This window comes from Chiloscyllium punctatum, chromosome 26 (genome assembly GCF_047496795.1).
Source record: "Chiloscyllium punctatum isolate Juve2018m chromosome 26, sChiPun1.3, whole genome shotgun sequence".
NCBI lineage: Eukaryota > Metazoa > Chordata > Chondrichthyes > Orectolobiformes > Hemiscylliidae > Chiloscyllium > Chiloscyllium punctatum.
The window spans coordinates 25,960,382-25,987,358 of record NC_092764.1 but is presented as its reverse complement, the minus strand read 5'-3'; the positions used below and the strand labels follow the sequence as shown (position 1 = coordinate 25,987,358).

At 39.6% G+C, this 26,977-nt stretch overlaps 1 protein-coding gene and 1 pseudogene across 1 annotated transcript in view; both read left to right on the top strand.

The window, feature by feature from the left end:
- Positions 1-26,977, top strand: part of LOC140496344 (polycystin-1-like protein 2) — a 136,392-nt gene that overhangs the window by 20,617 nt on the left and 88,798 nt on the right. The window contains exons 7-15 of the mRNA XM_072595961.1: positions 33-437; positions 4,506-4,625; positions 10,141-10,190; positions 11,978-12,152; positions 17,400-17,607; positions 20,298-20,418; positions 20,536-20,680; positions 21,864-22,064; positions 24,203-24,348. Of these exons, the coding sequence (XP_072452062.1) occupies positions 33-437; positions 4,506-4,625; positions 10,141-10,190; positions 11,978-12,152; positions 17,400-17,607; positions 20,298-20,418; positions 20,536-20,680; positions 21,864-22,064; positions 24,203-24,348 (1,571 nt within the window). The remainder of the gene's footprint in view (positions 1-32; positions 438-4,505; positions 4,626-10,140; positions 10,191-11,977; positions 12,153-17,399; positions 17,608-20,297; positions 20,419-20,535; positions 20,681-21,863; positions 22,065-24,202; positions 24,349-26,977) is intronic.
- LOC140453248 (5S ribosomal RNA) lies at positions 12,601-12,720 on the top strand (annotated as a pseudogene).

Genomic DNA, 26,977 nt, shown 5'->3' with positions numbered 1-26,977 from the left:
AATAATCATTCTCAGCTTTCTGTTTTATACAGGTACAGATGTGACCTATGTTGTACGAGCAGGAGCTGTTGTCCTTCATACGTTTACTGTTTTCAGAGGAAGCATTCCTCAGAATTTCACTTTAGAAAGTCCTGCTCAGCTTCAGATAGGACCAGGCATACATCAACTAGCTGTTCTCGCTAAGAATAATGTGACAACTCACGAATTATCTCAGAACATTACGATTCAGTTGGTAGAGCCAATCAAAGGTTTGGAGGCTACGGTAAATTCCGCTGTTCTGGAGTTAGGAAATGATCTCACTGTTAACATCTCAGTCTTCAGTGGTGCCCCAATTGAGCTACAGTTTGAATTTATTGGCCCTAATGAAACCTTTTCTGAAGCCATTGAAATTTCTGATGGAAACCTTGGGGCTTACAGTATTCCAATGAATTCTGAAGGTAACACACTTGCTGTTTTTCCAAAATATTTACCAAAATGTCTGCATTTACTGGGTTATTTTCAAATAATTATGCATTAAATGAGGACTGACTTGAATCAGGAAATCAAGATACCAGGATTTATATGAAGTGGAAAAGTTAACTAAGACCACGGTACACTTATATCCATCAATTTATCAAAACTGTGACCCTACATTAGGGAAGAGGGACCAGCAGAAACTCTGGACAAATAATATAGACACCCAATTTTAGTCAAATAAACTCACCTTTGGGAACTCTGCAAGAAACCTAGATAATTGGACACCATGGTGGCTCAGTGGTTAGCACTACTGCTAGGACAGAAGGACCACTAGGACCTGCTCAACAAGGACAGAAGCCCCAGGTTCTCACCTTCCTCCCAACAACCCCCACATATATCGCATCATCCTCCACCACTTCTGCCACCTCCAAACAGACCCCATCACCAAAGATATATTTCCCTCCCCACCCCTCTGTGTTCTGAAAAGACCATTCCCTCCGCGACTCCCCTGTCAGGTCTACACGGCCCACCAGTCCACACCCCACTATAAGACCATAAGACGTAGGAGTGGAAGTAAGGCCATTTGGCCCATCGAGTCCACTCCGCCATTTAATCATGGCTGATGGGCATTTCAACTCCACTTACCCACATTCTCCCCGTAGCTCTTAATTCCTTGTGACATCAAGAATTTATCAATCTCTGCCTTGAAGACATTTAGCGTCCCGGCCTCCACTGCACTCTGCGGCAAAGAATTCCACAGGCCCGCCACTCTCTAGCTGAAGAAATGTCTCCGCATTTCTGTTCTGAATTTACCCCCTCTAATTCTAAGGCTGTGTCCACGGGTCCTAGTCTCCTCGTCTAACGGAAACAATTTCCTAGTGTCCACCCTTTCCAAGCCATGTATTATCTTGTAAGTAAATAGAAATAGCCCACAATATTCCATGGGGTGAAGGTGCGAGGTAATTAATTGAACATGAACAGTGAAAGTAAAATTTCTAGTCAATATCAATCATATGCCACCCAAAAGCCACAGACAACTGACAAGAATGTTTTTTTAGATTAGATTAGATTACATTACATTACAGTGTGGAAGCAGGCCCTTCGGCCCAACAAGTCCACACTGACCCGCCAAAGCGCATCCCACCCATACCCCTATATTTACCCCTTACCTAACACTACGGGCAACTTAGCATGGCCAATTCACCTGACCTGCACATCTTTAGACTGTGGGAGGAAACCGAGCACCCGGAGGAAACCCACGCAGATACGGGGAGAACGTGCAAACTCCACACAGTCAGTCGCCTGAGGCGGGAATTGAACCCGGGTCTCTGGCACTGTGAGGCAGCAGTGCTAACCACTGTGCCACCGTGCCGCCCACTGCCACCGTGCCGCCCAAGGTTTATGAAGCAATGGTTTATGAAGCAAAAGACTGCCTATGAATAAGTCTGATCTTCAATTGCCGATTTAGAACATAGAACATAGAAGAATACAGCACAGTACAGGCCCTTCAGCCCTCGATGTTGCGCCGATCAAAGCCCACCTAACCTACACTAACCCACTATCCTCCATATACCTATCCAATGCCTGCTTAAATACCCATAAAGAGGGAGAGTCCACTACTGCTACTGGCAGGGCATTCCATGAACTTACGACTCGCTGAGTGAAGAACCTACCCCTAACATCAGTCCTATATCTACCCCCCCTTAATTTAAAGCTATGCCCCCTTGTAATAGCTGACTCCATACGTGGAAAAAGGTTCTCACTGTCAACCCTATCTAACCCCCTAATCATCTTGTACACCTCTATCAAATCACCCCTAAACCTTCTTTTCTCCAATGAAAACAACCCCAAGTGCCTCAGCCTTTCCTCATAGGATTTTCCTACCATACCAGGCAACATCCTGGTAAACTTCCTCTGCACCCGTTCCAGTGCCTCCACATCCTTCCTATAGTATGGCGACCAAAACTGCACACAATATTCCAGATGCGGCCGCACCAGAGTCTTATACAACTGCAGCATGACCTCAGGACTCCGGAACTCAATTCCTCTACCAATAAAAGCCAGTACGCCATATGCCTTCTTCACTGCACTATTTACCTGGGTGGCAACTTTCAGAGATCTGTGTACATGGACACCAAGATCCCTCTGCTCTTCCACACTACCAAGTAGTCTACCATTAGCCCAGTAATCCATCTTTTTATTACTCTTACCAAAGTGAATCACTTCACACTTAGCTACATTGAACTCCATTTGCCACCTTTCTGCCCAGCTCTGCAGCTTCTCTATATCCCGCTGTAACCTGCCATATCCTTCCTCACTGTCTACAACTCCTCCGACTTTCGTATCATCCGCAAACTTGCTCACCCAACCTTCTAACCCTTCCTCCAGGTCATTTATAAAAATGACAAACAGCAATGGTCCCAAAACAGATCCTTGCGGAACACCGCTAGTGACGGCACTCCAAGATGAACCTTTGCCATCAACTACTACCCTCTGTCTTCTTCCAGAGAGCCAATTCCTAATCCAAACCTCCAACTCACCCGCTATGCCATATCTCTGTATTTTCTGCAGTAGCCTACCATGGGGGACCTTATCAAACGCCTTACTAAAATCCATATATACCACATCTACCGCTTTCCCCTCATCTACCTCCTTAGTCACCTTCTCAAAGAATTCAATAAGGTTTGTGAGGCACGACCTGCCCTTCACAAAACCATGCTGACTATCCTTGATCACATCATTCTTATCCAGATGTGCATAAATCCTATCCCTTACAATTCTCTCTAAGACTTTGCCCACAACAGAAGTGAGACTCACTGGCCTATAGTTACTAGGATTATCCCTACTCCCCTTCTTGAACAAGGGAACCACGTTTGCTAGCCTCCAGTCCTCTGGCACTACTCCTGTTGACAAAGAGGACACAAAAATCAAGGCCAATGGCTCTGCAATCTCCTCCCTTGCTTCCCAGAGAATCCTAGGATAAATGCCATCAGGCCCAGGGGACTTATCTATTTTCACCCTTGCCAGAATTTCCAACACCTCTTCTCTACATATCTCAAAGCCATCCATTCTACTTATTTGTGCCTCAGTATTCATATCGACAACAATGTCCTGTTCCTGAGTGAATACTGACGAAAAGTATTCATTCAGCGCCTCCCCAATCTCTTCAGCCTCCACATGCAACTTCCCATTACTATCCTTGATTGGACCTATTCCTTCCCTAGTCATTCTTTTATTCCTAACATACCTATAGAAAGCCTTTGCAGGAAGTGCAAAACCTGCACCCACACGACTCCCCTCACCTCTGTCCAAGGCTCCAAGGGATTCTTCCACATCCATCAGAAACTTACCTATACCTCTACCAATGTCATCTACTGCATCCGTTGCACCCGATGTGGTCTCCTCTACATCGGGGAGATAGGACGCCTACTTGCAGATCGTTTCAGAGAACATCTCTGGGACATCCGCACCAACCAACCCCACTGCCCTGTGGCTGAACACTTCATCTCCCCCTCCCACTTTGCTGAGGACATGCAGGTCCTGGACCTCCTCCACCGCCAAACCGTTACCACCTGACTCCTGGAGGAGGAACCCTTCATATTAGGTGGATTGACTGTGCTAAATTGTCTGTTTTGTCAAGGGATTTTCTTTATTTATTGCCATGTGCATTTTTTACAAAAAGCAGTATAAAGTGTTGCTGTGCAGACTAAGAGCATTAGCCATGGGGTTAATGTGGAGTTACAGGGATAGGATAGAGTACTGGGTCTGAATGAGATGCTTTTCAGAAGGTCAGTACAGACTCAATGGGCTGAATGGCTTCTTTCTGCACTGTAGGGATTCTATGATTCTAATTTGCAAAAGATTCAGGGCCTTTATCTTTAATGTGTTATCATGGAAGTGATTTTGATTGAATGTCTTTCCTTCGTGAGGACACCTATTCAACAGAGCATTCACCATCATGAGGCAAGTGAAATCTAGAAACATCTGTCAATGTTGATCTATTGATTCTAATTATATTGATATCAACTTTGTTTTCCATCTATCTGCAGGTACTTTTTTGGTGAGAGGGAATGCCATCAATGCCTTTTCTAGAGTTAGTTTTAATGTTGGAAATATCACTGTTGTAGCAAACACTTCAAATCTGATACACCATGATATGGATGATGGAGGTAAATACTGTAATATTTTATTCAATGATAAATAACATCAGCATGTCCCTGTAACTTTTCACCTCTTTGTTTAGGCTGGAAGCTAAGAGAGGATATAAAGTGCCACAGAACCAAAACAGAAAGTGTTGGAGAAACTCTGCAGGTCTGACAGCATCTGAGGAGAGAGAAACAATTAACATTTCAAGGTCAACATGATTCCGCTTTAGAACTGAAGAGCGAGTTGGAAATGTGACAATATTTAAACTGCAGGGAGAAGTGAAAACGTCCAAGTAGAACAGAAAGGATGATCCAAGGAAGATTAGAGGATGAGGGTATCACAGAACAAAAGGTAGATGGAGTGGTATTAGTTACAGAGGAGGGAATTACATTGTAAGTGTTAGTGACATAATATGTCAGTATTGGCAAAAGTACAGTCATGAAAACCAGGGACTTGGAATGGTTTGGGAGGTGAGGTGATGGGTTGTCAGTCAGGGTGGGAGAAGGGGAGGTGCAAAACCAAACAGAAGACTGAGAATATGGTCTGAAGTTGTTGTATTCAGTCTTGAGTTGAGAAGGCTATAAAGTGCCTAGGTGCAAAATAAGGTGCTGTCGTTCCAGTTTATGTTAGATTCCCTGAAGTCGCAGAGCTGGGATAAAAATAGGAGCATGAGCACAAGATGGTATATTGAAATGGCTTTGACTGGAAGGTCAGGGCTATGCTTGAAGAATGAGAAGAGGTGTTCCATAAATTGGTAATCACTTCTGCATTTGGTGTCCTCAGTTTAGAGGTATCACATTGTAAATAGGGAATACAATAATCTCGATTGAAAGAAATACATGTAAATCACTGCTTTACTTGGAAGGTGAGTTTGAAGCAAGTTGCCCTTTTGCATCCTTCCTCCTCACTGAGTGATGGTGTTCCTTGGACCTACTGAGTTACTTCAGTGCCTTCTGTTCATTTCTTGCATCTGCAGCATTTGCAGTATTTTGTCATTGTTACCATAGAAATATGCTTCCAATATCAATTCATCTCATACTCAGACAATATAAACATTTAGGATGCCAGCCTTGATTCAATGATGTACGTTCCTGCCTCTGAGTCTGCACAATGTAGATTCCAGTCCAATGCACTTAAGTAAATCATGATGTATTTAATAACTGTAGATCATGTTGTGCAGTGGATAGTGTCACTGCCTCTGAGCCAGAAGTTCAAGTCTCATCCCACGAGTGATAGCCAAGGAAGATGCAATATGACCAGATGTTGAGTATCAATCTACAGATCTTTTCAAAATGCACCAATGGCCATTAGCAAGCTTGAGAGTGATTCCTGACCAACAAGTGGTAGAAGGAAAGTTGAAGCCTTTACAACACTAACCAAAAATCCAGACTTCTTCCTTTTAGTTTATGACTTCCATTGAAGTTGGTGGAACTGAATATTATTCCTGATGAAGGGCTTTTGCCCGAAACGTCGATTTTCCTGCTTCTCCGATGCTGCCTGACCTGCTGTGCTTTTCCAGCACCACTCTGATCTAAACTCTGGTTTCCAGCATCTGCAGTCCTCACCTTTGCCTATATGGCCATATAACCCAGGTCCTATTTCATCCTATTATATTTGATTTTTGTCTAAATCTGTTGGCAATGCATCTGTTGTCCTTTAGGGAGAATGTACTTCTTTATTACCCAACAATTAATTACTGAAATGCACGCAAATACTGTGAGATTCTTGCTGCAGAACCACTATTTATGAGTTTCCTGCAATTTTATTTCTTTAGAAAAAAATGGTTGTTCCAAAATACACATGTATGATGTTCTATGTGAAGTTCAATTGATTCAGAGCTTTTGCATCTATAGTACTGTACTTTGATATAATCGCAGGATCTGGCACAAAAACAGAAATTGCTAGAAGAGCTCAGCAGGTCTGGCAGCATCTATGGCAAGAAATCAGAGTTAACATTTCAGGTCAAGTGACCCTTCAGAAGCTAGCTGCTTGACTTCCTTTTCTCCCTTTAATATATCTTATTACAATCAAATGTAGCTTTGACTCTTCTCTCCATATATCCTGTAATCACTTTAAGTCACAAATAAATCCATTTTAAAAAGTGATTAAAGAAAAGGGGACAAGACACCAGAATTGTATGTTGCTTCCCTGTGGGTCAAGAGTCAAAGATATCATAGAGCAGCTGCAAGATATTTGTCAGATGGTAGGTGATCAGCCAAAGGTCTGGACTATCACTAATATGGGTAGAAAGAGATGGTCCTGCAGTCAGAATTTGGCAAAGTAGGCAGAAAATTAGCAAGCAGGAACTCAGAAATAGTAATCTTGGGATTACCCCCAGTACCACATGCAATTTGATTCAAATAGGAAGATAAAACTGCTTGAAACATGGTTGGAAAGATAGTGGGAGGAGAGTTGGCTTCAATTTCCTGGGATACTCCGGGGGAGATGGCACCTCTTTAACCCAAATAGGTTCATTTTGGGGTGTAATAGTGTATGCACATGATTGCATAGAGTATAATGAACTAGATTGATGAATTACAGGAGCAATTGCTATGTGAGATTGTGATGCAGCGATATCAAAGATCTAGCTCAAGGAACAGTTGGATTGGATGTTAAATATTCTTGATTTTAGGGCGTTCAGGAAAGATAGGAAAGGAAGAAAATGAGGATGGGTGGTGGTTTTGGTTCAGGACAGCACAGCAGTGCTCGAAACAGATTATATCTCCAAGAGTTCAAGGACAAAATCAACTTGGCTAGAGCTAAGGAACATGAAGAGTGTAATTATATTTCTCAGTGTACTCTGCAGACCACCAATCAGCGAAAACAGAGTAATGCAACAACTCTGCAAGAAAATTACAGAGAGGGGTATACATTAGAGAGTAACTTATCTAGGGGACTTCACTACCTAAGTATAGACTGGGATAATGGTAGTTTTAAGACAGGTGAGTTGTAAAGGTTCTTAGACTGAATTCAGGAGAATTTTCTATAGTGATGTGTGCCAAGTCTAACAAGAATAGAGGCAATGTTAGACCTGTTTTTGGAAATAAAGTGAGCCAAATAGACCAAGTGTCAGTGATAGAACATGTATAGAACAGTGATCATCGTATCATAAGGTTTAGGATGATGTTGGAAAAGTACAAAGGGCAATCCAGTTTAGGAGTAATTAGCCAAGTCAATGGAGTGGAACAGAGTTGAACCTGGACAGGATACTAGTTCAGCTTCAGTTGATGTATTGCATACAGCTTTGGTCAACAAACCTTCAGAAGGATGTGAATGCTTTGAAAAAGTACAGAAGAGATTTATGAAAATAGTTTCAGGAGTGAGAAATCTTGTTTATTAAGGCAGGTTGGCAAAGTTGAGACTGTTGACCTTGGAGAGAAGAAGACTCAGGGAAGATTTGATAGCAGTTTACCAAATCATGAAAGGCCGGGAAGAGTAGGTAGGAAGAAATGTTTCCAGTCATAAAAGATCAAGGATGGGGAGGCAGAGATTTCAAATGATTCACAAAAGGGGTAAATATGATGCGAAAAGGTTTTTGTTCACTCAGCGAGTAGTTAGGATCTAGAGTGCACGGCCTGAAAATTGAGGGAAGTTTAATCAAGACATTCAAGAGGGCAATGGATGATTAGTTAAACAGGGATGATGTGCAGAGTTACAAGGAGAGGGTGGGAGAATGGCACGAATTCACAATGCTCATTTGGAGAGCCAGTGCTAATGTGATGGGCTGAATGGCCTCTTTCTGCACTGTAACAAGTCTGAAATTCTGTGAAGACCACTGTTGTTGTGGAAAATGAACTCCAATTGGGCTGGTTGGGCTCAAAAATGTACTATCATGGTGTAATCTGTATTTAATTAATTTTAAAATCATGTTACCAAGCTCTGATAGTTTATTTTTACAATTTAAACTTCATAAATAAATATGTTCAAAGATCATTCACCAATCTTCAGTCATTCATTTAAATAAATTCAGGATCATAGAATCCATCTGTGATTCTTTTGAATAAAAGTCTGTTCAAGCAGTTGTCTCATTGAAGAATCCGAAACTGAAATTCAATTTTTAATTTTATTTTAAATTTGGGCTTCAATTTTTTACTTGGAGTCTTGCATTTAAAAAAAAACAGTCCCCAGGCAAAACGTGGGAACTGATTAATCTCTCACCAAGTTCTGAAGCCTATTTATAGATAGATTAACTTAAATTCAAACCCTTAATTGCTGTCATCGGACTCATGAAGGAATGCTTTACTCAAGTTTATATGTGTAACAAGCTCTGTCTGATTACATTTACAATTCTATTCCCAGCATAAAATCTCGTTGTGCTGAGTGCAGATCTGGGCTACTGTTCACCCACTAGCTGAGCTTTCTTACTATGAGCAGAGCCTGACAACATATTATATTAGAGCCAGCATATTTTTTTTTGTCTGTCATGTGATTTTAAGAATGTATAAAGATTATCTTTTTCTCATTTAATCACTGGAGCTAATGCCTTTAATCCTTGTCACAAAGACTGACTTTATCCATTGCCCTGGTAACTGACTGAGGCTGCATGACACTGCTGCCTTATTGGACTCATATTTGATTTCAGGATGTATTTTCAAGAACATAACTGCACCACTACCATCATTACTAAGACCACCTCTGTGACATTTCCCAGCTCCACCCATCTCAACACGCTGCTAAACCCACAAAAATACTTCTGCTCCCTTTTGACTTCTATCACACTCCAGAACAACTTCCCCCATCCTACCCAGCAAAAGCATAAGTGTATCCAAATCTCTGCTGCCTATGAGCTACACACTTCATCACCATTGTTTTCACTGATTTATGTTGGTTCCCAGCTAAGAGATGTCTAAATTTAAAAATTCTGTTTTATTTTCATGTCCTGGCCCCCACCTATCCCTGCAGCTTCTTCCAACCTCACAACCTTCTGGTACATCTGTGCTCTTCTGTCTGTGGCCTCTTGAGCGTCCCCAATGTTAATGGCTCACCCAACGATGGCCATGCCTTCTGATTCCTGGGCACAAAGCTTTGGAATTCCCTCCCTTAGCGTCTTTGCTTCTCTATGCCTCTTCTTTTTACCTCTTTAAGACACTCATTAAAACCTGTCTCTTCCATTTGTTTATCCATTCTGATGTCTCTTTATGTGGCTCAGAGTTGTATTTTCTTTTTGTCATGTCCCTGTGAAATTCTTTGGTGTATTTTATTGCATCAAATGTGCTCCATAAATACAAAAAAAATTACAAAAGAGATAAAAGAACTGTGGATACTGGAAATCTGAATCAAAAACAGAAATTGCTGGAGAAACTCATCAGGTATTGCAGCATCTACACAGAGAGAGCAGAGTAAATGTTTCCAGTCCAGTGACCCTTCTTCAAAACCATTCTGAAGAAGGTCACTAGACCTGAACCTTAACTCTGTTTCTCTCCACAGATAATGCCAGACCTGCAGAGTTTCTCCAGCAATTTCTGTTTTTATATCAATACAAGTTATTGTTGTAGACAGAACGAATTGCCTTAACCTCCTACATTTGTATTCCAACAGCTTCCTTACTTAATAAAACAGAGGACCAAGCCAAATTGTCTCCAACAAAAGTAAGTGATTAATATGCATAATCTGATTTGTAGCTATTTAAAACTTATGTGAGAAAGAAAATCAGCAGCTGTGGATTGGTCTAATTTCTCTGGCCTTTACTGTGGTTCCTTTCAACAGTTGGAAATCTAAACTTTCTTGGCCATGGAAACTGTCTCAGAATGTTTAGTGCTGATATGGTCACAGTGACTTTTATAATCAGGTTTTCAGAAGATCAGATATCTTATATTATCGGGTTGTAAAGATAATGTAATCAGAATATTACACATTTTAGCTCAGCATTTCATAATTTTGGGCATCCACTTGGTAATCTCCTGTAATATTACACCCTCAGTCACTACATAGAAAATGATTACACAATTCCATTTGGATATGTTTTCAATATTATAAATGTCTGATTACATCAGTGGGTCATTGCCTCTACAAGTACTACTCCCACTCCTCTGCTGTAGGATTGAATTTTATTGTTGGGGGTCAAGAATAGAATAATATCAGGGGTAAGTTTGATCTGACTTTGCCAGTTCATGCGACAAATATTTATCAGTTGTTGGGCTGTTAGTTGACTTGAGGATGGCTTTCTGCCCCCTACCAGGGAAGTAGGCCCCCATCATAGAGCTACTCATGAATCAACTGACCAGCAGCACTCATCTCAGTTATTGTTCGGTCTACCATATTGAATTTTAAGGTCAGTTTGCAGTCTTGCTGTGGCTAAGCTCTTTCACCAGAGTGAGGGACCGGGGTGAGCAGGTGGGCAGAATTTGAGACAGAAGGAAACACAAGGTGGAAAGCTCTTGAGATGCTGGCCTGTAATTAGCACAGGAGGCTTTTGAAGGAAGCATTCCTGAGACCTGGCGGGTGGGACACTGTGCCTGGCTCCTGGCACATGGAGACCTTGGGCAGTAATTAGCCCCGTAAGAGCCTCAATGAGCCCATGAGGAAGCAAGCTTCCCAATACCTTCCACATAGTCTGGAAATTTACAGTAGGCATGGGGGAGATGGGAAACCATCTGGATTGGCATGCATGACATGACACTCAATTGTGTACCTCCCATTCCCTGCACCTGTTAAGCTGTCCCTGGGAAAAGCAGTAAAATCCAGTCCGTGGATTTATTACAGCACAGCAAAGGTTTTTTGCCTCATTATGTCCTCACCAGTTCTCTGCAAGAAGGAGTCACGTGGTCACACTCCCTTACATTTTACACGGAGACCCCAGATATTTTCTTTTCAGATGATTATCTTTTTGAACACCCCTGTACATTCTGCTTTCACTACACTCTTTTTAGTGGTGTATTTCAGTCCTGGCCTTATGATGCATCAAAATATTTGTCTTCACATTGCCATTTCTACTTTTGCCAAACACATTATCACATACATGAGAGCATTAGAAATATGAGCAGAGTTGAGCCATTTGGTCCCTTGAGTCTGGCCTGTTATTCAATCATTTCATCACTGACCTGGTCATGGTCTCAAACCACCTTTTCCTGCCTGGTTCAATAACTCTTTGACTCCATTTAGATTTCCAACCTCTGTTACTTTCAGCCTTGAATATGTTCAATAATTTCCATTTCTCTCTGAAGAAGAGATTTCCATAGATTAAAAGCCCTCTGAGAAAGTAAAATCCTCTTCACGTCTGTGCTGATCAGGAGCTGCCTCACTGTAAAAGGGTAGTCCCCAGTTCTAGATTCTTCTTCCACAATATTGTTGTCTTGCAAATAAAATACTGAGTCACCATTTTGTATCTATTTATCAACTTGACCACAAGTGGTTTGCCCTTTTTTTCTTGTTCCAGTCACTTCTGAAAGGGGATCCAGAAGAGAAACCACAGTTTGAAAAATTTCAAGCTAAAATAAATGGGGGACAACTGGAGGTTGCAAATCCTTTTTCCCAGCTTGTTCTGAGCGCGAGAAAATCGAAACGTCACATCATGGATGACCATAGTGAAATGACTTTCCAGTGGTCCTGTGGTATGTAACTGAAAAATCTGAAATTTAACAATGCTCTTTTGTTAAAAACTTTGCAATTCCATTTTTTTAAAACAAATCCTAATTAATTTTAGTTCAAAGACAATGGCATTATAGTAATCACAACCTAACTTGGTTAAAAATCACACAACAGGTTTATTTGGAAGCAGTAGCTTTCGGACCGCTGCTCCTTCATCAGGTGGTTGTAGAGTATAAGATTGTAAGACACAAAATATATAGCAAAAGTTTACACTGTGATGTAACTGAAATTATATATTGAAAAAGACCTGGATTGTTTGTTAAGTCTCTCATCTTTTAGAATCACTATGTTGGTTTCAGTTCTTTCATATGTAAATTGCAAAACATTTTTAAAAGTTACATTCTCAACACCACTGCCAGTGATCACATCATTCTGGCAGCCCATCTCTAGCCGACTGCCATACTAGTCTGGGTCTACGGCCATACTGTTCTGAAAATGCCCGATCTTGTCTGATCTCAGAAGCTAAGCAGACTCAGGCATGGTTAGTACTTGGATGGGAGACCACCTGGGGGATACCAGGTGTAGTAGGCTTTGTGGGTGGCACAGTGGTTAGCACTGCTGCCTCACAGTGCCAGAGACCCAGCTTCAATTCCCACCTCAGGCGACTGTCTGTGTGGAATTTGCACATTCTCCCCATGTCTGTGTAGGTTTCCTCTGGGTACTCTGGCTTCCTCCCACAGTCCAAAAATGTGCAAGTTAGGTGAATTGGCCATGTTAAATTGCCCGTAGTGTTAGGGGCAGGGGTAAATTTAGGGGAATGGGTCTGGGTGGGTTGTGCTTCAGCAGGTCGGTGTGAATTTGTTGGGCCGAAGGGCCTGTTTCCACACTGTATCTAATCTAAGTAAATTTTAACAGTTGGTGTCATGTCGGCCAGATGATGCTTTTAAGGGTGTGAGCAGCACTGTGTGAGACTGTCTGTGCCATAATGGTCACACTGATTCTAATCTAAAAAAAGGATTTACAGAACCTAACATGGATTCAGGTAGTTTTTGAGCAAGGTAAAATGTAATTCTGCAAAAACAAATTCACCCCACAAACTTATATGTGTATGTGGCATAGACAGTCTCACACAGGGCAGCACGCATCTTAACTGCATTATCTGGGCCGACATGACACCAATTGTTAAAGTTCACTTGAGAATGTAACTTCCAAAAAAGTTTTGCAATTTACATATGAAAGAATGGAAACCAACATGGTCATTCTAAAAGGTGAGAAACTTAACAAACAATCCAGGTCTTTTTCAATATATAATTTCAGTTACATCACACCATAAACTTTTGCTATAAAGTCTGTATCTTACGATCTTATACTCCACAACCACCTGATGAAGGAGCGGCGCTCCGAAAGCTAGTGCTTCCAAATAAATCTGTTGGACTATAACCTGGTGTTGTGTGATTTTTAACTTTGTGCACCCCAGTCCAATTTGATTTGTGCAAATGTACTAACTTGCATTGACATATTAAATTTGTCACCATGCCTTTTTGGATTAAACAGTGGTCCAGATGTGACCTGACCATAACTCTATATAACAAGAGGATTGTTACCTTCAGCTTTAATGATAGCCCTTGAGTGGCTTGATGTTCCAACAATTTATCAAACTGTTGACTACCCAAACTATCAAATTTTTTTATCTGATGCATTTATGTTAATTAATAATCAGTATCAGTCATTTTAATAATGTAATTCCTCAGCTTGTTCTGTATCCTGAAGTGCCTTAGAATTAACTTCCACCATATCTTTAGTAATGTCAGAGAAATTGTATTAGTACCGTTGGCATCACTTCTCAGCACATACAAATTACTGCAGTCAATTGGGCAATTCCCTTTGGAAGTTCATGTTATCTGCTTCACATTTACTTAAGTTGCATTGATGAACTAGTCCGTCGGCTTTCCCAAACGTTCTGACTCCCTGAAGAATATTCCATTCTAACACCATATTAGTTATCAGTGCCAGTTTAATGTCATCCATGAACTTGGAGGCAAACATACCTTTATTCGCTTTTGGGTAATTTTGTAAAATGTTGAAGAGTTTTAATCAAAGCTATTGTACCCCACTTATCACACTGTTCATCCAGAGCACATCCCGTTTGCACAGTCCCTCTGTATCTCAAACATGACTCAGTAAATCACAACTTGTTCCCAGCCATCCATCCAGACAGAAGTGTATTTTCTACAAGCCACCAAGCAAGTTTACTAAAATATTAGATTTACATTTTTAACTTTATCCACATATTTTCTTAATAATTTAAAAAATTTCTATTTGATTGCTCTGACAACTAACATTTTGTAAACAAAAGCAGAAATTGCTGGAGAAAGTCAGTAGGTGTGGCAGCATCAGTAGAGAGAAAGCAGAGTTAGCTCTTCTTCCAGTGACTGATAAGACCTGACTTAAGCGAGGAAAAAGTAATATTTATGCTGAAGACAAGGGTTGCAGTTGGAAAAGGAGTGAGTAGGTAGGCAGAAATGGAATCCAGAGAGACAGAATGACAGTCAGGAAGATAAGGAGAAGGATTATAGTAAGCTCAAGAGAAAGGACAGCTAATAATGGGGACCAAAGTAGGCAAAAATGGGTAAACTGTGCTGAAAGCAGTCCAGGTCATGACAGGGCCTAGGGTATGGGGTTTGGTAAAGGACATGGAACAAGGTGTTCAGGCTCTAAAATTGTTGATCTTGATATTAAGTCCTGAAGGCTTTGCAGAACACCTACTTACTGTTTGCAAAAACGACCCTCAGTTTCCAATTTTCTGCTACTTCAACCCACCACTGAGTTCCCTATCTAACATCTCTGTCTCGGGCTTGCTGCAATATTCCAGTGAAGCTCAGCTCAAGCTGAGAGAACAGCATCTCACTTCAAACTTGGGACTCTATAGCCTTCAGGACTCAATATTGAACTCAATCAGTTTGGAACCTGAACACCTTTTCCCATGTCCTTTATCTACGCTCACACAGGCCTTGTCATGACATGGGCTGCTTTCAGCTCAGCCAACCTATTTTCCCCTACTCATAGTCCTCAATATCAGCTTTCCTTTTTTGTAAGCATACTACCAACCATCCCATTGTCTTCCTAACTGTCATTCTCTCTCACTGGGCTCCACCTCTGCCTATTCTCTTGCTCCTCCTCCCCTCATCAAACCTTTCTCCCAGCATCATTGCCTTCAATACAAATACCACCATTTCCTTGGAACGATCAGTTCTGAAGAAGAGTCAGTGGACTTGAAACATCAACTCTGCTTTCTCTCCACTACCAGATGTAAAATAAGAAATATGCATTTCTTCACACTTCACTGAGTTTCAGTGCTACTTGATTAAAATGGTAGTTGTAATGCTGCCAGTTTTTCTATATTAAACATGGGTTATCAAGGGGAGTTTGTCAGGTGATCGCAGTAGACATTTTAGGATAGTAGTGCCTATTTTCAAAAACAGTTTTAGACTGAAATCTCAAATGTTAATGTCAAATTATGAAAGTTACATTTTGATGGTCCATTTTTACTCTCACAACACCAGTTATTAACTGAAAGAAAAACCAAAAGAACTGCTGATATTGGAAATCAGAAACAAAAACAGAAATTGCTGGAAAATCTCAGCAGGTCTGTCACATCTGTGGAGAGAAATCACATTTTGGGTCCAGTGACCCTTCTTCAGAGCTGCATTAACTGAAAGAAGTTTGCCACAAGGTTTTATGTTCTTAAAAAGAAACCATATCACATATAGCTCATCAAGCAATACTAATTTAACACTAGTTTGTTAAGACTTGGAGTATAAAACAACTTCCTCTTTCACTTCCTAATTCCACCCTTATAAATTATGAGATCTTGAGGGTTCATTCAGTTTGTCTCCAGAGATGAAATCAAGTATGCATAATTCTCCAGATTTCATTTTGATTACTCTGCACTGTTGCAGCTACTCGCTAAAGTACATGGCTTCATGGGGACCCTTCCATTAGTTTTTGTCTAAGAGACCCTTCAACCTTGCTTCAAAAATCTCATGACTATGGACTTGGCAAACTAAGCTTGGAACTCACTGTGTTCGTGCATACAGATTTAAAAGTATGAACACTCATTCTCCAATGACTTAATTCTCTTTGGTCTGGACTTACACTTTGAGGATTACTGTAGAATTTTCCCCTAGCTTCAAGCTAGGCAAATCTTCCAGCATATTTCCCCCTCATAAACTCTGTCACCAAACATTGTCTGGGTTCCTACCCTTTCTTCTGCAATAAATAATAAGTCAGTACTTTTCTGTTTAACGTGCATCTGGCTACAAGTTATCTCTTTTTCTCCCTCAACTCTTATCAAGCCACAAACTGAACAAAATCAAAGCTGCAACTGTCTATGATAATCAATAATAAATCTTGAAAAGTGATTCCAACAATGGTGGTGCCATGGCATCTGCACACTACCATTGGCTCTCACTCTGAGTTAGCCAGGCTGTCCCACTATACAGTGGAATGTTCTACTGAAGTGATCAATGAGTTGTTTTAAACTTAAGTGAAATGGACCAGGACAACTGGACAACTCAGGACAACTCTGTTTCCATCAACAGTACCAGTAAAAATCTATTTTCCTGTTGAAGGGAAATAATGATGTAATGACAGAAGGATCTCTGGTTTCCCTTCTCAAACTCTACTCTTGCCTTCTCTTCTATTCTTCCCCTCCCTCTCTACTCTCCTCTCCTTCCTCTCCATAGTTCAAGGCTCCATATCCCTCAAACCTTCTTGACCTGCAAAGTGCCTTTGGTCTTGCCTTTCCATGTGCAACACCATGGAGAACCAGCTGCTTTTATTTAAAGCAGAAAGAATCTTGGAGCAAAACCTTAACACCTTGGATTATAAATTTTTATGCTAGGGTACATTTACTCCACTACTCAAGTGTAATACAATTTTAGCTTTAGGCTGTTAAACTTGTAATTTAGGAGTTAAGGGTGGGCTGATACACTTTGTGGGTTGTATAACCTGTGAGATAAAATAGTGATGGTTACAATGAGTGTCTCTGTCTACCCTCAGGATGTTGTGCATATTTAAGCTGATTTTAAGGTTAGCACTAATACCTTTTCATTACAAAAACAACTTGCAACTGATTCACGTATTAAAAGATCTGAATTATCAGACTGTGAACCGAGCAACAGACGTGATTTTCCTATCTATATTATAAATTAAATATGAAATTGTATTTCATTATTTTTCTGCATGTTATCTCTCTTTATCTTGTGAAGGTGTATGCTGGCCATTATGGGATATTTGTGTGCAGAATAACCAAATTAATACAGCTCACCAGGACCTGACCATCCATCCATCTTGCCTGCCTCCACCGAATTCTTTCATTTCAATCAAGCTAACTGTAAGTAAACCTGACACAATGAACAGTACAGCAGAGAAATGTCTGATCTTCACCAAAAAGAGCAAAAAGGGGATGAATATCAGGTAGGGGAGTGATGTTCGGATTGAAGATTTCTGTTTGTAGCATGGTTAGTGAGCTCAGTCATTTTTTCATGCATAGTCTGTAATTCATTCTCTATAAAAATGTTGCATGCCTGTAGACTTTTTATAAATATGTGTCCAGTTTAATTATAGTCCTGAGCATTGATTGCAAGTGTATTGTTAATTTGTAATAGTTTGAAGGATGATGTTACCTGACAGATTTGTGTTTCTTACCTTTTAACAGTCTCCCAACCTTGGTAATGGCACAAAGTCCAACTTCCTACTGGATTGCCATCATTTAGGATGTGTATCCTGAATCAAATGAGATCAGAGGCTCCCAGTTCTGGATTGCTTTCAGTAATCCTCTCCATGCTAACCAGCAATACCAGTTTAGAGTTGAATTCACACTGACCTACTATGAACATCCTTGTTTCCCATGGAAATTATCAGAGGGTCCTTTGGCCAAAAAGCATTTTCTTTATAATTGGTCATTGGAAGGATGATAATAATATGAGCAAAGAAATAAGCAATAATGTTAAGATAATCTAAGTAGAATGGATATAATGACAGCAGTCCCCAGGTTGTGACATTTTAGAATACAATGATTGCTGAATTTTCAAATAAAATAATTTTGTCCTTTCATATGATAAGGGTGTATCAGATGAAGATGCCAGCATACAAAATACTAGGGATGGGTTTGCAATCAGTTTTCAATTTGGACATTTACCACACAAAATTAGCATAAACTTGAAGTCTACTCAGAATTGACAACAAGGGAGAGATGACTCAAGGAAATAAACATATCGTTGTCTGCCAACTCTGACATTGATTTTTTTCTCCATCACACTCAGAGATCTCTCCATTACCATTGTATAACTATCAGAGTGGTTCTCATTGTTTGCAAGAGATTATGAAACATTTCCAATATCTCACACTATTCTTGACTCCAAAATATTTCAAACCTCAATGAAAATGTAAAAGAATTTCATATTTCAAGTCAGATTTGTTCCTGCTTACAGTTTCATGTTATCGTAAAACATTCAAACCAATTTTTCTCGGTAATTGTAAAACAATGCATTCAGTGATACAAAGTGCTAAAATGTTTCTTAAGAGATGCATGTTATATTAGTTTTAAAGAACAGATTTTAGCAAATAGTAGAGTGTCTAAATTAGGGCTTTACCTCACAGCAGATCAGTTCATACTCAAGAGGCATGTTCATTATCACTGCAGTCAATTAAAGTATTGGGTAAAAATGTTGGTTAATGCAACAAGATCTGTGAGTCATTTGGAGTGATTTAGTTCAAGAAAAACTTTTTGGGTGACTCCAGTAGATGCAACAAAATGTGTACCAGAGCTTAAGCAATGAGAATTTGCCTGTAACTTATTAACAATGGGAAGCTAAGTTATCTGAGTTTGTTTTCTAATTTATTAGTAAGCAGCAGTATTTGATATCCTCAAAATATAACAAGCATTTTAGGTTATATAATGCTTCAATATAATGAAATGTCTCAAAGTGCTTCACATGAGCATTCTAAAACAAAATATAACATTGAGATACATAAAAAGATATTTACATCGTATTTTCTTTTAGATTGTTCCAGTGAAAAGTAAATACTTTGTTGGGAACTTTAGTTGTCTAACCTAGGGGTGCCCAGCCTATAGACTGTGGGCTACATAGGGCCAACCAGAGCTTGACAGTACAGCATGCCAAATCAAGAACAGGCTGATGTTGGAGCTGCTGCCTCCTGAATCAGCAAGAAGGCAGAATCAGGGATGGAAACCATGTTAGGCCCAGAGACAGGTGCATCCCGTCCCTAGACTAATGAAAGGTTTGCCTTGGGTGCCATCTTGGTGCCACGGGACATATTTGGAAATCATCACAAGTGCTGCAACTGTTGGCTGTGTCAGGACTCTGTGGTCACTACAGGTTAATATGTTGTTTTCCTAATACAGCCATGTTAATGCAGAATTTCAGAAAATAAATATTGTGGACAGGATACAATTAAAAAGAGCCAATAGTTTGTGAAATCTGCAGTTATTTTTGTTTATCAAAGTAATATCTAATAAGCTAGGGTTGTATGAAAATATCCAACGAGCAGCGAAATTGACGTTTTGGGCAATTTTGCCCGAAACGTCGAGTTCGCTGCTCGTTGGATGCTACCTGAACTGCTGTGCTCTTCCAGCACCACTAATCCAGTATTTGGTTTTCAGCATCTGCAGTCATTGTTTTTACCTTGTATGAAAATATACCTAGTAAGCTCTGAAAACATTGTTTCATCATTTCTCAGACCACCTCAGACAGCTCACTAACTCGACAAGTATAATATTTTTAATCAGGCAGATGTTTTCTGATTTCTTATCTTCCATAAACATGCATTGTTAGATTCTATAAATCCTCTAAAAATCAAAATATTTTAAAGGGATGGTTATGAACATTGTGAAAATTGAAATCTAATAATACATAAAATGTAAATAAACCTAACTTTCAATTATTGTAATTTGAAAACTGATGAATGTCTTTACAGATTTCATAATGGTATGAAAGTTTTCAAAATATATCTTGAGTTTTGCCCATATAAAGTTATGCTTTGGTCTCCATTGCCCATCAATGCAAAAAGGTTGGGCACCACTGGTCTAATCACAACAGTTATAACTTGAAGATGAACCTGACTTATCAACTGCTATATTTTAGATGTGAGAACAACTGCAGTCCAGTTGATATTTCAAAAAATGTTACGTTGACTGTTGATTGTCAAGATTGCAAGAATCCAGTTAAATATAATTGGTATAGAGTGAATCCTTCAAAACACCAGGTAAAGGAAAAAAAACTAATAATTAAAGCTTTAGAGCAAATAGAGCACTTTTAAAGATTACAATTAATCTTACCTTACTGTTGATAATGTAATAATATGCATACTTTTTAACTTCAGATCAACCTTCCTCTTGCCTGTAATGTCAAACAGCAAAATATTCCTCGGCAATCATTGATATTAATGAGGGAAAACACAGCTGTTCTTGTCTTGGGAAAGGAAGATCTGGTTAATTTTGCTCCTGTATTAAAAGTGAGAGCAGTCGGTAGGTCACAAATGTTTCCTTAGCAATCAAATTTGCTTTTGAAAAATGTTGAAGTGATTGACTATTCGATGTTGGAAAAAGCTCAAATATAAATCAGCCAAAAGGCTGCAATATTTGGTGGTATAAGTAGACATATAATCCACACTGTGTATATCAGTTTGATATATCCAATTAGTATATTAATCACATTAGTATTAGTACATAATTAGTAATTAATAAAATTCCAGGTATCTGTCTCAGTAAGAGACATCCAGTGGTATGTGTTACATGGGCTAATATAGAGAAAAATCAGATCATAGCAAGTTGTGTCTTACATGAGATTCAAAGCTGTCATATGCAAAGACTGTATTGACCAGCTGTGGCATGAAACTCATCTCTTCAGAGATAAAGTTAATCTTCCAACTTTTCTTTCATGCTCATATGGTGCAGTTTGATTTCAGTAGCCAAAAAACAAAAGTAAAAGTCAGGCTTGCTGACTTATATCTGTTTATTAAACTCATGCCTATATCTAAGGTTTCTTTGCCCTTCATTTGTTTTGCCACTTTTTGATACACCAGCCTCATAGCTTTGATAAAACTGTTGATGGGTTGTCTCCAAAAGGTTTGCTGAGTATTTGTCTACCTGTGGGTGACTCTTGCCTAGTTGTACCCAGGACATTAAATTTCACTGACATGTATTTTGTTTCTTTCCTTCTCTTTAACTGCAAATGATTATTAGCTGAATTTAAAGATCTCTTGCATTCCTTAAACCTTTTTTCTCATCCATCCACTTAGTAGTATAGACAGAAAGAAAAGTGAAGAGTCTCAAAATGGACATTTTTTTCCTGATTTTGTAGTGTTCTTCTCCTGAGGTGCATTACCTGATGATCCCATTTGTTGAACATCACAGGGAAAACCTGGAATTGCTACGGTGTACAATATGAAGCATGTTCACTGACACTCTGCAGACTGGCCAACTATGGTTGGTCAAATGTTGTCTGGGATCCAAACGGGAAACAAGTCTACCTGAGTTTGGTCAATTGCTTAACTTTTCTAGGTTTGGTTCCTGTTGTTCGAAGGTGAAAGTCATTCAAGGAAAATGAATGTTGATAGTTGGAGCTTACAAGTACTTTGTTAACATTGTTAGAACTACAGTAGGAGCGAGATAAAATTGTATATTTATACCATGTATGTTTTAATTTTAGGGATGAGTGACAGTGGTGAATATAAATACAAAGATTACGTTGTTAGTATGATGCCTCAACTACCAGTGCCATCCTGTAATGTTTTTCCGAGAGAAGGATCAACAGTCACAACAAAATTCAGTGCAAAATGCACCATCACCTGCAGTTCTGAATCATCCTGCAATTCTTCAGACCTTACTTACTGTTTCTTTGTAAAACCAGGTAATAACTTGTTTGGCTTAAGAGTATTGTTGCTTTAAGGCATGAGTTTAGGTTTCTTTGGACTGAAAATTGGAATTCCAAGACCTATGGTTTCAAAAGTATTGCTGTGAGAAAAGACACACTCTCAACCTTTTTATAGCACTCGTAAGATTGTAAGAGTGATACAATTAATATTTACCATGATTAATTCATCCAATGAAAGAGGGATAATACCATTATCCTTTGCAGTGCTACCTATTTTTTTCTTTTCATTTATGCAATGATGGACAGTGTGATGAGACATTGAATAAGTTGGGGGAATCTTTGCTCAGAAAGAAACAATTGCAGCTTAACAAAAAAAAGCATAAAACAAACTGGAAAAGTAATGAAAAAAAAGATCAAATACGTTAACATCTGTCAAGAGAAAATATTGATGATGTCCAGGGTATAGATGAAAGGTTCACATCTCAAATATTGATCTCTGATTTCCTTTCAATATGCTGAAGGACCTTCTTCGTATTTTCAGAAAATCCTGTTTTTCTTTACAATTAAAATAGCAAGTTAAAAAAGAAGCCCATTAACATGCTCATGCCAGTTTTAATGAAACAATGGGACAAAATAGGAGATATAGTAATGATAATTTAATAATTGTACATTTGCTATCATTTCTTCCATATCTCTAAGTATTGACCTTTCCTTTTATACTATTGACCGTTTGGTTAATTTAGTTTATTTCTGTAATATCTGGAACATATAGAATTTGGAAAATCAATGGACACCTTGCTGTATGATTGACAGTGACAATAATCACCTTTAATTAAAAGGATTTCAGATGCTACTTTATACATTCCTTGTTTGCTTCTTTTCTTAAGACATTGGCCCCAGCATTGAAAACACCTTGAGTGGGAATGGGAAATTCAGATGCAAAAATCTCCCACAGGTCCCATTGACTTTAAAAGTCAGACCTGTCTTAAAATTTTCAATAGGTTTCCCACCTAACAGCCTGCTTGGCTGTCAGATACAAAGCTGAATAACAAATTGGAGGTAAGTTAGGCTTCCATTCTTTGCTGGCAAAAGAAATTGAACACTTGAGTAAGTAGGAGGATTCAGACCATTCAAGGGGCTAGGGAGATTGGGCCATTGCAGAGATGAGAGATGGCTGATTGTGGAGATCCCATAGCTGTGGATAAAAACTAAGGTTTGGTGGGCTGTAAGGAAGGACTGTTGCAATGTTGGGCAAACATTACTAACTAGACATCTGGACATTCTCACTTTCTGTTCCTGAGACTTGGGAAACCTGGTCTACAGTAATTATTGAAGACGGACAATGTAACAGATGGAGGCATGAGGCCTCCCTTAAATGATTTAAGGGTCAGCCTACTTCCTGACAGAGGCTGTCAGTTTACCTTCACCACCCTTTCAACCAACCCTGACTGATCTCTGTTAAAACTGAAAATGAGTGAGTTGGAGGCAAGCTGAGGTTGAGTTGCCCATAGTTTATTTTAAAACCAACCTCCACCCACTCAGGATGTTAACATTTTTCCCATGAAATTAGAAAAGCAAAATGATAATTTAGCTATAGCAATTAAGCAGACAATGCCATCAAATATAAATGCTGAAATATGGAAACTATATATTAATATATATATTAATATATTTAAATTTCATGTATATGGCATTGATAGAAAATGATTTTAGCAGTAATGCTTGTAATAAGAGCATCATAACTGGCAATAATGTAAAGGACATAGAAGTGGTGTTTCTCTACAGTTGGATAATAATATTGTCCGAATTTAAGTTTACGTTTTAACTGGGGATTTACTTCATTTGTGGGTTATCTGGACAAGAATTGACTTTATTGTAGATTGTATTTCCTGAAGAAGGACTTATGCCCAAAACGTCGATTCTCCTGCTCCTTGGATGCTGCCTGGCCTGCTGTGTTTTTCCAGCACCACATTTTTCAACTTTATTGTAGATTGGTAAACTTTTAAGTGAAGTGGCCATTTGACCCATTCTAACTGTGCCCACTCCCCCATAGCTCCATTATTTTCTCCCCTCAAATATTTATCTAATTTCCATTTGAAAGCTACTCTTGAATCTACTTCCTCTATACATTCAGGCAGAGAACTTCAAATCATGATGTGCTGATGTCTTTTCAGATATTCCTTTACACTGTGGATCACAGCCAATATTGCCACCTACTTACCTACCACTGGGAGACTCAAAGAATGATAACCAGTTGAATATCACAATAACTGTCAGAAACAGTGCGGGCTCCATTACAAGTGTTATTACGACAGTGGTGGTAAGTTGTTGGGATGTTATCAATTAGATCAATTTTTCACACTGTGTGGGATTGCAGTCAAATCATGAATTTTAATATGAACTCACCATTCAAATCTTTCTTTTCAGTAGTTTTTGAATTGAAATCATTGATGATGAATCTTCAGTATTAGTTGCTAATTAACCTGCCTTTGAGAGAGTCTAATGAGGAGACTTGGGTGCTTGACAATTATTAATTTCATTACCATTATTTTAATCTGAGAATGCTAAATGGCCGGCATAGAGTGGATGTGGAAACTGTTTCCACTGGTAGGAGAGACTAGGACACAAGGGCACAGCCTCAGAGTGAAGGGGCAACCCTTTAGAACTGAATTGAGGAGGAATTTCTTCAGTCAGAGGGTAGTGAATCTGTGGAACTCATTGCTACAGAAGGAGGCCAAGTCATTGAGTGCATTTAAGACAGCGATAGACAGGTTCTTTATTAGTAAGGGGATCAAAGGTTATGGGGAGAAGTCAGGAGAATGAGATTAAGAATCACATCAGCCATGGTTGAATGTAAACTCATTGGGCCAAATGGCTTATTTCTGCTCCTATGTCTTATAATCTTATGTAGGGGAATGAGTCTGGTTGGGTTACTCTTTGGAGGGTTGGTGTGGACTTGTTGGGCTAAAGGGCCTGTTTCCACACTGTAGGGAATCTAATCTAATCTATTTGGGATCTTGACTGAGGAAGTCATTGTAGCTTTACCATCAGGTCAGCAAAATGAGTAGAGGAACTGGACTAGAAGAGGCTCAGACATTTTAGCGTTTTTTAACTAATGTCTGGATCCTGGTTTTATGCCAGATTCCACTTCCTGCTAGTTTTGGATGAGAAACTAACTCCAGGGTCCCAACAAGGTCTTGGATTCACTTGCCTGGGTTTCATCCTGCCAAGGTTTTGCTAAGTTTACCTTTGCCCTTTCAAATTATAGGCCACACCTGGAGTACTGCTTGCAGTTTTGGTCTCGTTACTTGAGAAAGGATTAGATTACTTACAGTGTGGAAACAGGCCCTTCAGCCCAACAAGTCCACAACGACCCTGCAAAGAGCAATCCACCCAGACCTATTCCCCTTCGTTTATCCCTTCACCTAACACTAGGGACAATTTAGCATGGCCAATTCACCTAACCTGCACATTTTTGGTCTGTGGGAGGAAACCGGAGCACCGAGAGGAAACCCACGCAGACACAGGGAGAATGTGCAAACTCCACGCAGACAGTTGCCTGAGGCGGGAATTGAACCCGGGTCTCTGGCGCTGTGAGGCAGCAGTGCTAACCACTGTGCCACCGTGCCACCCACTGGCACCAGATGGGGTGCAGAGGAGGTTCACTAAGTTGATTCCAGAGTTAAGGGAGTTGGCTTATGAGGACAGACTGAGTAGACTTGGATTACATTCATTGGCATTTAGAATGAGGGGGAATCTTATAGAAACATATAAAATTATGAAGAAAATAGATAAGATAGAAGTAGAGAGGATGTTTCCACTAGAAGGTGAATATTGGACAAGAGGGCATAGCCTCAAAATTAGAGGGAGCAGAATTTGGAGTGAATTAAGGAGGAACTTCTTCACCCAGAGGGTTGTGAATCTAAGGAATTCCCTGCCCACTGAAGTAGTTGAGACTTCCTTGACAAATGCTTTCAAAGCTAAGATAGATAATTTTTTGAACAGTAAAGCAATTAAGGGTTACGGTGAAAGGGTTGATAAGTAGAGCTAGGCCACAAAAAGATCAGCAATGATCTTACTGAATGGTGGAGCAGGCTCGAAGGGCCACATGGTCTACTCCTGCTCCTAGTTCTTATGATCTAATGCACAGGATGCATCTATTCATCGCCCTCCTGAATCTATTCATCTGTCTCCTGAATGTATTCATTTTTCTCCTGCATCTGGCTGTGGTATCTTACATAATCAAGCAGCCTTTCCTCTCTGTTGGCCACACAAAACCTCCATAGTATGCATGTAATATTTTTGATTTAGAGGGAAAATTGACTTAGAAAATATGGCTTCATCTATCCTCTTCCTCTTGGTAATGTTGCACACAATAACCTTATATTTATGTGGAAATACTAATGAGCTATTTTTTATTTCAAATCCCTTTTATTTTACGAGTAAATGGACTGTTCACAATTCTATACGCACAAAACCATTCTGGGACTTTGGGAGACTCAGAGTCAATTCAGAGATGATTAGCCATTGTCTCCAAGCACGTATACTTCACACTTTTTCTCAGCAAAACAATCTAAACCATCCTTTGACTCTAACAATGAAATCATTCAGGCTTTCTCTAACTACAAAAGATATTATTTATTTTTCCTCAATTTAAAACCACCAGACTCAAAATATGGGTAAAGTCACCATGATTGTACCAGACCAAAGGGCTGCTCTCTCGTCAGAGACAAAGAGAGAGAGAGAGAGAGAGGTGACAGGTGGTGGTTTAACCTGAAGGTCACTATACCTCAGGCAAGGGGAAAGGTTGAGAAAAGGAATCAGCAAGTGCAAGAATAGAACTCATGCTGTTGTCATCACTCTGCATTGCAAACCAGCCATCCATTACCCAATTCATACCTTACCCAAAATACGTGATAAATATTCTAATCACATCATTATAGATTAAT